This window comes from Lethenteron reissneri, chromosome 24, assembly GCF_015708825.2.
Source record: "Lethenteron reissneri isolate LAM-NWPU_2019-01 chromosome 24, ASM1570882v1, whole genome shotgun sequence".
NCBI lineage: Eukaryota > Metazoa > Chordata > Hyperoartia > Petromyzontiformes > Petromyzontidae > Lethenteron > Lethenteron reissneri.
The window spans coordinates 9,719,513-9,731,700 of record NC_083802.1 but is presented as its reverse complement, the minus strand read 5'-3'; the positions used below and the strand labels follow the sequence as shown (position 1 = coordinate 9,731,700).

Below are 12,188 nucleotides of genomic sequence, written 5' to 3'. Positions count from 1 at the left end.
TGGCCTTCACTGAATCTCTCGAGCAGCACTTGCCCAGCACTTTAGCTACACAATTAATCTTTGTCGTTGTGAAATGATGGTGGTGGTGACAAAAATAATAATCTAGGACATCCTCCTACTATTAACGATGTTCTCAATGGTGATGATATTAATGATGATGATGATTATAATGCCAAGTCCTGTCTCACCAGTCTGCGGTCCCTGCACCTCCCCTTCCTCCTCGTTCTCCTCCTTCACACGTCTCCCCAGGTCGTCCTCGCTCAGCCACTCTCCCTCCTCCTCCTCGTCCACCTCGTCACCCCTTTCCACCCGTGCCGAAAAATCATCAAACTCCTTCTTCATCTTCGACCTGCGAAGACCGCACACGGATGTTCATAATGGCCTGATTGGTTTCTAATGGCCATGTCGGAAACTACAGCACCTCTGAGGCAAGGTAAACGTGAGGTATCTTTGACCTGAGGAACCAGAGCAGACAAGACCCTCTTCCCCACTATCCTCTCCCCTTCCCGTACAATGACAAAGATCTCTCATATAGCCTTAATAGACTGTTGGGGAAGGTGCTGTTAGCAAGCATATATGAAGGTCAGCATAGCACACGAAGAAGGGTTGCGTGGCCAACACAAAATCTGGCCACCTTTGAGTTTAACAAGAATTCCCTCAGTATGAATAAACTGTCGCGCTTCTATTATTACAAATCTTACCATAAAAATATTTTTTTGTCTGTCTGTCTGCGCACGCGCGCTTGCGAGGGATTTGGCTCTCAAACGATGGGGTGTACGTAAAATAAAATTAGCCAGGTACCACGCCGTAAGCCCCACGGTGGGCAAGCGCTATTTCCTTTTCCCATCCGTCACCTTTAAATTAGTTTAAATAGCGTTTTTTGCGATTTCTCTATATTAAAATATTTCCACCATTAATTATTTATTTCCCTTCACCGCTCGGGGTGGGACAACGCAGCATGCGCACAACGCTCATCACGGTTAGACCCTAGCAACCCACACGCGCCATTGCTGGAGGTGTGCGGCCTTTTTTATTTGCCTGCACTATGAGGTAAGTCGTACACATTAGTATTATAAGCATTTATAAAACTACACTTTGCACTGCTGACAGGGGTTGCCCCTAGCAACGCACACACGATCGGCACAAATTTTCATTCGCGTTAAACATGCAACTAAAGCACACAAAACGCTGAGGTTATTTATTCACAGTGTGATGTCCTCTTCTCCCCACCGCGTCCTGTTACTACTATAAAGCCCCTAGATATTATTATAGCGCTTAGATAGTATTATTGTAGCACGGCCGGGGGGAGCGGCCGAGCCCCTAGCCTGCCAAGGTGACACCTCGGCCGGCTGCGCACTCTAGGCGAGGACGGGGGCTCTGCACGGGACTAGGCCTCACCACGGCAATGTTAAGTACCATTTCCTTGCTTCTTTCCCTAACCTCAACTTGATAGAAACCCAGTTTTTTAAGAATCACCTTGCTAATATTACATTAACTATGTTTGTGTGCAGACTACTATTTTTGTTTGCCTGCTCACAACAAATATTTTAACAATCACTTTGTCATTATTATATTTATTATTTGTCAACTCACCTTTATAGAAAATTTTGTTTCTATAACCACCTTGATAATATTACATTAATATTGTTTGTGAACAACTAATATTTATCTTCCTTGCATCTTTCATTAAACTCACGTACATATAATCCTGTTATTTTAATAATTTCCTTCAAAATATAAAAACAGATTTTTGTGTGCTCACAACTAATATTCTTTCAATACCTTGGTCATTAATAATATTCTTATTAACTAACGTTGACAGAAACATGAATTTTAAAGAATCACTTTGCAAATATTACATTCATAATGTTTGTGTGCTGACAACTAAGATTTAAAAATGTACTTGGTCAACATTAATATATTTTTTATTGTGTCTAAGTAATTGTGTGCGTGTGAGTCCATGTGCGTGTCTGCCACCATTTGTGTGTCTATGTCCGTGTGTGTATCAGTTGATGTGTGTGTGAATCGATGTGTGTGTGCATGAGTTGATATCTCTGTGTGTCAGTCGCTGTGTGTGTGTTAGTCAATGTGTGTGCGTGGTGTGTGTACACAACTAATATTTAACAATTAGGTTACTTCAATTTTAACTAATTATGTGTGTCTGCGTCGATATGTGTGTGTGTGTGAGTCGACGTGTCTGTGTGTGTCAGTCAATGTGTGTGTGTTAGTCAATGTGTATGCGTGTTTTGTGTGTGCGTAGACAACTAAGATTTTACAATTAAAATAGTACATTTCTTAATATTTATGTCCGTCTAAGTACATGTGTGCATGTGAGTCTATGTGTCTGTGTGTGTGAGTCGATGTGTCTGTGTAGCTCCATGTGAGCGTCTTAGTCCATTTCTTTGTGTGTCTGTGTGTCAGTCGATGTGTGTGTGTGTGTGTCGATGTGTGTGTGTGAGGATCAAGTGTGTGTGTAACTCCATGTGTGTGTATCTAAAGTCGATGTCTGTGTGTGAGCTCATGTGTGTGTGTGCAAGTCGATGTCTTTGTGTGTGTGGGTCAATGTCTGTCAGTATGTGTAGGTCAATGTGTGTCTGTCTTTTTCGCCCGGGCAACACCGGGTACTTCTCGCTAGTAAATCTATTAATTTTGTGTGTGCCCCTATGACAAATGTCCCGTTTGTTTGCCCCTTCCACACTGCTGAATCTGGCCATGCTCCTGAGGCCCTGGGTTCAGGGTTCAGGGTTTGAGCCCTGGGTCTGAGCGATTCTCTCTTTCACCTCATCCTGTGCGCTGCCTTGTGCAGCTTCTGCTCCCAGGGTACCAGCTCGTTCAGGAGCCGCAGCAGAGTCTCGTGCAGGTCCTTCACCCTCCTTCGCCTGAATGACTTCTTTTCCTGTAGCGAAGACACACACGGGAGGTGGGTTAGAGGTCGCGGGTGGTTGGGATGGTGGTTACAGAGGTAACGACGTTCGATTTGGGAGTTATGACGGTGGTAATTGTAGTGCTCGTGGATAATGGTAGTGTTGGGTTTTTGAGGTGGCGATGGTTATTTTGGAGATGATGATGGTTTGTGACAATGATTGCGGTGGTTATGGAAGTGATGTTAGGTGTAGTGGTTATGATGGTGGTGGTCATAATAATGGTGGTAGTTATGGTGGTTGTGATGATTATGGACATAGTGGTGTTTATGCTGGTGTTGGTTATGTTAATGATAGCAATAACAAAGATTTAGAAAGTGTAAATATGTACACAAACTTGCATATGTGTATACATGCAAATATATAGACACACATAGACACATATGTGTATGCAGACAAAGACACACTCAAAAGTGTCTCCCCCCTCCAATGAGGCTGGGACTGTGTTCATTTCCTGTTTCCAGTCCTGAGCAAGTGGTACAATTCCACATTCCTCTGACAGGGGCAAGTCTTTCCAAAGAAAAACTGTGTGTGGTACATGGCTTGGTGTTTGGTATGGCGTATTGATCGGTGGTTCATTAGTCAACCCGACCGTTTTTCTTCGAACGCCACTTTCCACCTCCATCCTCTGCTTCTCCACCTCTGCGATGAGATCCCTCAGGTCCTGCAGGTTTCTGCACACGAGCTGACAGCAGCGAGGGCAGGGAAACGGGGCAGAAGAACCTCACCTCCACTCACGACCGACACAGGAGCCTCAATATCCTGACTACCAAGATCCTGAGAACCAAATGAGACTCCAGAGCTTGAGACTCAGTCTCCCCGAGTCTCATGAGCCTGAAACATGGTGTCCTGGAACCGAGACTCAAAATATATTGAGACACAGATGAGTCTCAAGATCCTGAGACTTGGTCTACTTGAGTTCTGATCTCTCTGGAGTCTCTAAGATCCCGAGATCTGGCCTCTTTCAGTAAAGTGTTAATAAAGTCTCTGATCCTGAATTTGGTCTCTCTTGAGTCTCAAGATCCAGAAACCGAGTCTCCTAGATTTGAGCCTCAATGAAGACTTTAATCTTTTTCGATTTAAAGCTTTCGTGACTGGTTCTTTCGGTAAAGTCACGTCCCTGTGCATCCATCACTATCGGCCTGGTTATCAACATTATCACCATCACTCACCTTAAACTGTGGTTCTGACGTAGGAGACAAATTTCCCTCTTTCAGTTTCTTCACTAGGTTTGCGCTGGCTGGACGTTTTCCTAAACAAAGTAAAATATCCCTGTTAGTTTCAATTAAAAATGGGTCTTCAAGACTCAAAACATATATGTTAAATTAATTACCCACACTACAGACACACATACACTGCTAAAAAAACAAAGATCCCCTGTATAGCCTTTAACAGGCTGGTACGTTGCACAAGGGGGTGATGATGCCAGAATCATGTGTGGCTATCTTTGTTTCCCCAGTGCTGATGTACACACACCACACCAGGTACTCATTTAAGGCTGAGTTGACCTCGGGTAGACCCAAGAGAGGTTTAGATGCCACTTGCCACTGAGGCTATTTGCAGCTGGGAATCGAACAGAGGTCACCAAGGTGATAGTGCAGTGCGATAACCACTACTAAAAACACACACACACAATAATGCACAAGACATACACAGACAAGTAGGTCCATTCATTCAGGAGGGTTTTAGTTTATGTGGGACGAAACTAAAGTACACGGAGAAAACCAACCGTCCATACTAGGGGATAACACCCAAAGGTCCACAAAGATGGATTCACAAACACGCCTGCTCTAAATCTTGACTTAAAGCTTTCGTAACTGCAGGAATTCATATTCTTTAGGTCTTTCGGTAAAGTCACGTAGATAGGTTCAGCAGGATGATGATGACCGCTTATGTTGCGATCGAAACGTCGTAGTTTTTGCTTATTTTCTTTGAACCTATCTACGTGACTTTACCGAAAGACCCAAATAATACGCCTGCTCTACTGCCATTTCTTGGCCAAGTCACAACCCAATGAGTTTGGGAGTTTCACAAATCTCTACGAGATCCACCAACCCTGGCTTCCACGGTAGTACTGGATCACCAGCTTGCACTGCCACCACTCCCAGCTTTGTCTCTCTCTTCTCACCTTTGCGGGTTTTCTCCTTCTTTTTGGTTGACATTTTCCGTTTTTTGACTGCGACCGCAACATTTTCTGTGCCAGCGTCATTGCCATCACCTCTATCAGTACCATCACCACCACCACCCTCACCTCCTCCTCCAAACCACATTTCCACATCATCTTGACGTGATTCTGCAGCAGTAGTAGAAAGAGAAAGTAGAAAAAAATCAGCAACAGCAGCAGAAGTAGCAGGAAGGAGAAACTAAAATTACAGCAGTGGAAACACGCAGAAGCAAAAGCATTTTCATTAACAGCAGCAACAGCAATTTCATCAGTAGCAGCAAAGGCAGCACCAGTCACATCAGCAGTAGTAGCAGTGCGCTGGATCGCAGGCATTGAGATAAGTTGTAGAGGTGGCTCACCTTTCATCTGCGCCATCTTCCTCTTCCTCCGCTTCTTCCTCTTCTTGCCGTGACCCTTTTGCTGTGAAGACGATGTCTTTATTATCTTCTTCATCATCTTCATCGTGTTGGAGGAGGTGGAGGAGGAGATGGAGGTAGTGGCAGGGGTGGTGAAACGGAGGCCATTGATGAGGTGGGAACTTAACGAGGCACAGGGACCTTCAACTCCACCACTAGAAACTCCATCTTCAAGTCCATCAATATCACCACTGCTTCCCCAATCGCCTCCGCCACTTAGCCGACCATCAAGATGACAACCACCAACTCCACTATGAACGACACCACCACAAATACCAACTACGTCAATGTTACCACCACCACTAACTTCACTACCACAATCACCACAGCCACGACCAACTCCTTCAGTGGCATTACTACCTCTATCAGCAACTCCACTACCACCACTACAAGGAGTGCGGCCACAATCACCACCACCCTTCTCCAGACACCACTCTTTCTTGACGCCAGCCTTCACACCCGGAGATGCATCGGCCGACACAGCTGCATTAGCTGACAATGCCGCCCCTGGGCTGGTAGAGAATGCATCTGCTTTGGCTGAGCCGAAGCCGGATGTGGCTGAATGGCGTCGCACGTGGATGGCAGGAGGTGGGTAGGCGGGCGGACCCAGGGGAGCCTGTGGGAGGCAGTACAAGTAGGTTGCTTTATAAGATGGGATCAAGTGTGTGTAATGATGATGATGCTGTTGCTGATGATATTAATGATGCCAATTAGGATGTTAGTTATGATGATTATGGTTATATTTTTACTATTGGTGCTGCTGATGATCATAATGATAATACAACTTCTTATGCTACTTCTACTGTTGCATTCTTGACATTCTTACTATTGTCACTCATGACCCTTGATCCATTGGGGTGAAAGGTCACCTGTTTGTAGACACGGAAGTCGAGGCCGCAGAACTGTGGGAAGTGGATGTAGCAGAAGTCATGGGCGTCGTATCCCAAGACCACCTCGCGGCACTCATGGATGGGTTGAGCTAGCACAGCCGCCTGCACCGAGCGCTCAGTTTCAAACACGTGCTCGCACAGGCCCTATGGGGGGGGGAGGAGGGGTGGGCAGAGGGAGAAATGGAGCGACGAGAGGGGAGGAGAGTGGGGAGATAAATGGAGGTGAAAGAAGGATGGAATAGCAAGATAGTGGAGGAAAATGAGTAGAGGGGTGGGAAGAGGAATAGGCTTGTCAAATACCTTTGCCAGACCACACATGAACACACAAATCAGTCAATTTTGTCACTGAAAGAGGCGCTCACAGTACCATAAGTGATTAACCGCAATAAAATAACACAACGTTGCCAGGTCAAAAATATTCCCCTCCAATACCCGATTAGTGGGGCGAAGATGCCTGGAGTGATGTGTAAACAACACCTGTGGCTCATTTCAAAGCAGTAGGCTTCACGTGCCTGTGGGCCATATGCAACAGGCCGTGTTTGGGCCAAAGTAGCCATAGGCCTCGCTGTACATGGCCAGGCCGTGCGTGCGCTCTCTCTCCCTGCCACGCACCTTGAGCAGCCAGACACGCTGGGCAAGCGGCAGCTGGTGGAAGGACCGGCTCTCAAGCGGGCTCGACTCCCCGAGCACCGCGAAGAGCTGCGGGGGCAGCCCCAGCGCCCGTGCGCGCAGAGCGGCGCAGGGGGCGGCGCCGACGTCGGCGTACCACGCGCGTACACGCTCGCGCAGACGCCGCTCCCACACCGCGTAGCTCATGCTGCGCCCAACGCCAGCACCGCTGCCCGTGCTGTTTCCTCCTCCTGGAGCTGTGCACGGTAGGGGTGAGCAGGGATGCATGGGGGAAAAGGGAGGGTAGGAGACGACAATGTTGAAAAAGAGGCAAAGTGGAAGAGATTATAAGTGTTGGGGAGGTATGATAGTACATGGTTGAAAGCAAGGGTAAAACAATGAGAAAAAGCCAAGGGAAGCATAGTTGAAACATGAGAGATGCGTATGGGAAGCACATGGAAGACATGTCATAACACTCACCACTGTCACTCAAAGCACTCACCAACATAAAACTCGAAAACCACCATCACTCACCACCACACAGTGGTGTAGTGTGGTTGGTATGAGCTATGGTGCAAGGAATGACATTGGATCCGCACCTCTATTCAATTTCCCCCCCACTTCATAGCCTGGTGCCTGGGCTCCTCCGGTCAGTGGGCCCCCTCAGTGCAGCTGTACCACCTGCACGTCCAATACCTACGCGACCATCCCCCACCTCGCTCACCGTGTCTGTGCCTTCTGTGCGGCGGAAGCAGCAGCGCCGTCATGATGCGTGCGAGGAAGGAGCTGGCACGGGGCATGAGCAGGCAGCGCTCGAGCTCGTAGAATGCCAACTCCGGGAGCCCAAGCGCTGACTGTGCCAGGCAAAGGAAATGGCCCACAGCCGGCAGCTCCCACAATTCCTCAGGAACGAGGGGGGCGGCCGTGGAGAAGAGGGCGTGCTCCCACTCCTCGGCGTGGCGGAGGCTGGCCTCCTCCGCCTCACGACGCTCCTGATCACGCACACTGCACAAGCAAGAAGGGAAGGAGAGATGACTCATTATAATCAAGTTAGTTCTGTAGGATTACTTTATAATGATTGTAGTTACTGTGGGATAAGAGTAGTGGAGGTTCTCTTCCTTCAACTTATGATGCTCCTACTCACGCAAGCTGCAAGGGGGGAGAAAGGGATTATTTTTCCTGAAGAATTACTTTATAATACATAGTTCTTGTAAGAATACTATTTAAAATCCTACAGTAATTGCAATCGTACTGGAAAATAAATTATTTAAGATTATTAATTTATATTTTTTTATTTATATTGTAAGTTGATGGTCTCAATTTGGGTTTAAAAAAAACACAATTATACAAAAACATTTAAGTTAATCTGGCTAATTCGACAGCTGGGAATTAACTGCATTTCACTGGCATGCGGTTGCCACATATGAAAAGCAATCATAAGTTGTGCTCAGAGTGTGACATCTTTCAGGGCAGTTCTTCGGAACGATGTCACGCTGCTCATTGTGAATGCCAAATTGAGGTGTAATCGTGTCAGGACAACACGATGACATGACCATCAGCGCAAGGGGAGTGTGTCAATGTGCAGCCCTTTGAACAATATATGAGGGCCTCCCCACACCGTGTGGGTCCTGGGGGTTATCTGACCAAACTTTACAATGCTGTCAAGTATGGTGAGCTCAACAATACATCATAACTGCCATCTACTGACCACCATGTAGCTCGGTGACAGCGTATGAAACCTGTTATATGCATGGTGGCCACCAATCCAAGCACCATCCAGATTCAAATCTGCTTAACTCCTGAGATCTGAGATGAGATGCATTTTGGGTCATTTGGTTAAAGGCAAGTGGAATATAATGGGGGCGAGGAAATGACTTAAAAAATAACATTTTCAGTTTCCGCTTTGTGTTTGCTATCTTGGTGAGATGGTCACCGTCTCTCGTCCCGTGCCTTCTGCTGCTCCTCGGCTCTGATTGCCGTCAACATGGCTGACTCTCCTGCAGAGGCGGTGGGAGACGAAGAGTAGGCAGAGCGCGCTGTGGCTCGCCGGCGCGACGATACCAGGCCCGGCGAGCGGTCATCGTCATTGCCATAGCGACCGTGTGTGGTGGCGTACAGCGAGGTCTGTTCTCGGAGGGGCCTGGAGGGGGGAAAATACAAGTAAATGCATGTTAATAATAAAGGGGGGCGCAGCGGCACAATGATTATCGCAAAACTACGCTATGAACCCGGCGTCCTGAGTTTGATTCCCGGCCATGGCGAATGTCAGTGGCGAGTGATATCTTATCTAAGAGGCCTCACCTTCACCAATATGCATTGACCAGTCAGATAACCTTCTGAAAAAGTTATGAAACTCAAGTGAGGCATTCCTGTATGTCAGATCACAGAGGCAACAGAGAAGCTGGAGAGACCTTCCACTGAGCAAAGGTTAACTGGGAGCTTTAATAAAAGCTTTGGTTGCTGGAGCAGACTGCACATGAAGGGCAGTGGATGAATTTGAGAGAGGTGAGGTGGGAAACTTTGGAAAATCCACATGTACACCGCTGTTGTCAATCCACAGATTAATGAGGACTTCTCCATACCATGTGGGTTGAGGTTTCATCATACTTCATATTGATTAGTATGGATTCACGATATATTATGCTGCACTGCCCTCTGCTGCTAGCAAAAATAAAAACAAGTTTCCAGTGACCAGTCACAATAGAAATGCATTGGGTTTGTGCTTGCTACATGCAGTGATTGATAAATTGACTTAACATATTTTTACTTAACATGCATTCATGAGCATTAACATGCATTCATGAGCAAAATAAAATGTGAGATGAGCCTGGGCACTTCCCTTACACTGCCTTGCTTTCATGATAAATTACAAACCAATTTAGAAATCCATTAGCTTAAAAAAGTGATTGTTGTTGTCAATGTATTTTGTTTTATATGATTGACATGTACTGGATATATACTCTTGTATACTGTACATATAATCACCCTCATTAAACAGGGCGATCCATTCATGGAAGCCACACTAAAATAATAGGGGAGAAATTATCGAGAAAACATTTTATTACAAAGTCTTTGCATGTCTCTCACCAATCTCAATACCTGTAAATGTATTATGTAAAGCCTCCTCTGCAAGATATGGAGCTGTGGATTTTTCATTAATCAATAAATTGTTAAGAGGGTCATTCGAAATGTGTCGTCTATAATTAAATCGCACACACATATCCACAACGTAACGTAATCACACTTACTACACTAAAAGAGTGTAACGATTCATATATATAGATTACGTGCAGGATAAATACATCGAATAGTGAATGCGATAATTTGATGTTAGGGTGATCAAAATATTCGGAAATATATTAAATAGGCGTCGGTTAATGGTGGAAAAAAGGAAACATTGAATATCAATGAGACAGCAATACGAACGAGCCTTAAAAAAATATCAAATATAAGTATCATCGGAATGGGAAAGGGTTAATCCGAATTGTAGCAACCGACGTGACGTCGTCGCAGCGCTTGTACCAGGCTAGGTGCTTAATTCACCTTTATAAAAGTAAGAGCATATTATTCGCCGATTACAGGCATGCATCGATAACCATCGAATATAGCATGGTATTTTATGCATTCATAACGATCTTCATTCATCATTACAGTTCTACATTTGAAATCGATGCACCCATAATATACAGAAACGTAACGACACAAACGTTTACCAAATCGCCATCGCCACAATGTTCCGATGACGTTACACGGCATAATAAGTGATGTAACGATGCTTCCAATATGAAGAACGATTACTCTTTGACTTTACCGAAAGACCCAAAGAGTATGAATTCTTGCAGTCACGAAAGCTTTAAGTCAAGATGAAAAACGATTCGTACACATTCAGTGAACACAGCAATACAAATCTGCAGTACTCCTCCACATTCCCACGACACAACACAGGGTCTATAGGTCATACATACACGCATCGCTCTCAAACCCATACACACATCTCACACAAAGTTGTAAGTTCCCGTGACGGCAATTCCACATTCCCATGACGGGTCGCAGGCCGCTCACACACGTCACAGGATATACGTTCATCTTAAACAATATCCCACAATTATTTCGCACGTACACACCAACCCTCACTCGCAACTTATCACACACACAATGTCATTTCCCAGATTAAACCTCCATATTTGCATGACAGGTCCCAGTCCATCCACTCACCCGTGGCCACTAACACACAACAACAACATCATCATCATCATCACCACTGACCTGGAGAGCAACGCGAGCTTCTGCTCCAGGATGAGCTCCATGCGCTGAGCGCGTTTACTGAGCCAGTGGTCCACGCCGCGTGCGCGGTAACAAGTCTCCACCACGAGACGCAGGTCCGACACCACCTCGGCCAGGGTCGCGTACCGGCCCCGCGTGAACCTCTCCCGCATGGCGCCCAGGCAAACGGGGGGGCCCGCAGCGGCCTGTTTCCCCGCCGCGTACTCCGGCCCCAAGAAGTGCGATCCCACCGCCTTGTACCGCTCCGTGGTGAAGTCCTGCAGCAAGCGGTAGCCCAGCTGCAGCTCGTGGCTGAGACCCTGGATCTGCGTGTCCGCTTTGGTTGGGGAGGTTGTTGATGATTTGTTGGCGCCGCTGTTGTCGAAGGACCGAAGACGAGGCCTACCCGGTCTGCAAAGCCTCGTGCTCGCCTGGATCGCCTGCCGTGGGGAGGGCGACCTATCCAGGCGGCGCGACCAGGCCGGATCGGCCCCCTCGGCGACGGGATCCGGCGAGGCGGGATTTTCGCTCATTTTGTTCGGAAATTGCAGTATATTGTTCGCATGAATGGTTGTCGCGCGGATCCTTGTTGGTTTGCTGAGGTTTTGGATGTAATTCGGGCTGTAGTTGAGGCGAAATGCAGTGAAGTTTCCGCGGGAGAAGTTGCAGCCGCCGGTGTTGTTTTGCGAAAGGTTTCAAAGGGGGGAACTCAGCTCTGGCACAGACCCCATTGCCAACTCGGAGATAATTAAACAGACCGCGATTGCATTTTAAATGCGCATTGTAATTCGTCCGCCTCTGATTTTTTTCGTCACGTATTTGCGTTTAATGTTTTAAATACATTTTTGTTGCTTTAACTCGCACCAAGCACGTCAAGCGAGGGTGGGGGGCGATGTGCGTGCGTTTCAGGCGGCCATTTTGCTAC

At 46.7% G+C, this 12,188-nt stretch overlaps 1 protein-coding gene and 1 long non-coding RNA gene across 2 annotated transcripts; one reads left to right on the top strand and one right to left on the bottom strand.

Moving 5' to 3' along the window:
- The first annotated feature begins 242 nt into the window (after nt 1-242).
- On the top strand, nt 243-4,741 carry LOC133346550 (uncharacterized). The gene is made up of 3 exons (XR_009755572.1): nt 243-433; nt 2,807-2,920; nt 3,574-4,741. It is a non-coding gene; the product is annotated as an uncharacterized LOC133346550 (long non-coding RNA).
- A 183-nt stretch (nt 4,742-4,924) lies between these two features.
- LOC133346340 (uncharacterized protein KIAA2026-like) lies at nt 4,925-12,177 on the bottom strand. Its single transcript, XM_061557835.1, has 7 exons — nt 11,267-12,177; nt 8,934-9,140; nt 7,725-8,005; nt 7,004-7,257; nt 6,371-6,535; nt 5,445-6,117; nt 4,925-5,214 (listed from the first exon to the last, which is right to left on the bottom strand). The coding sequence occupies exons 1-7, from the start codon at nt 11,794-11,796 to the stop codon at nt 4,925-4,927; spliced, it is 2,400 nt and encodes a 799-aa protein (XP_061413819.1). The 5' UTR covers nt 11,797-12,177.
- Between the last annotated feature and the right edge of the window lie 11 nt (nt 12,178-12,188).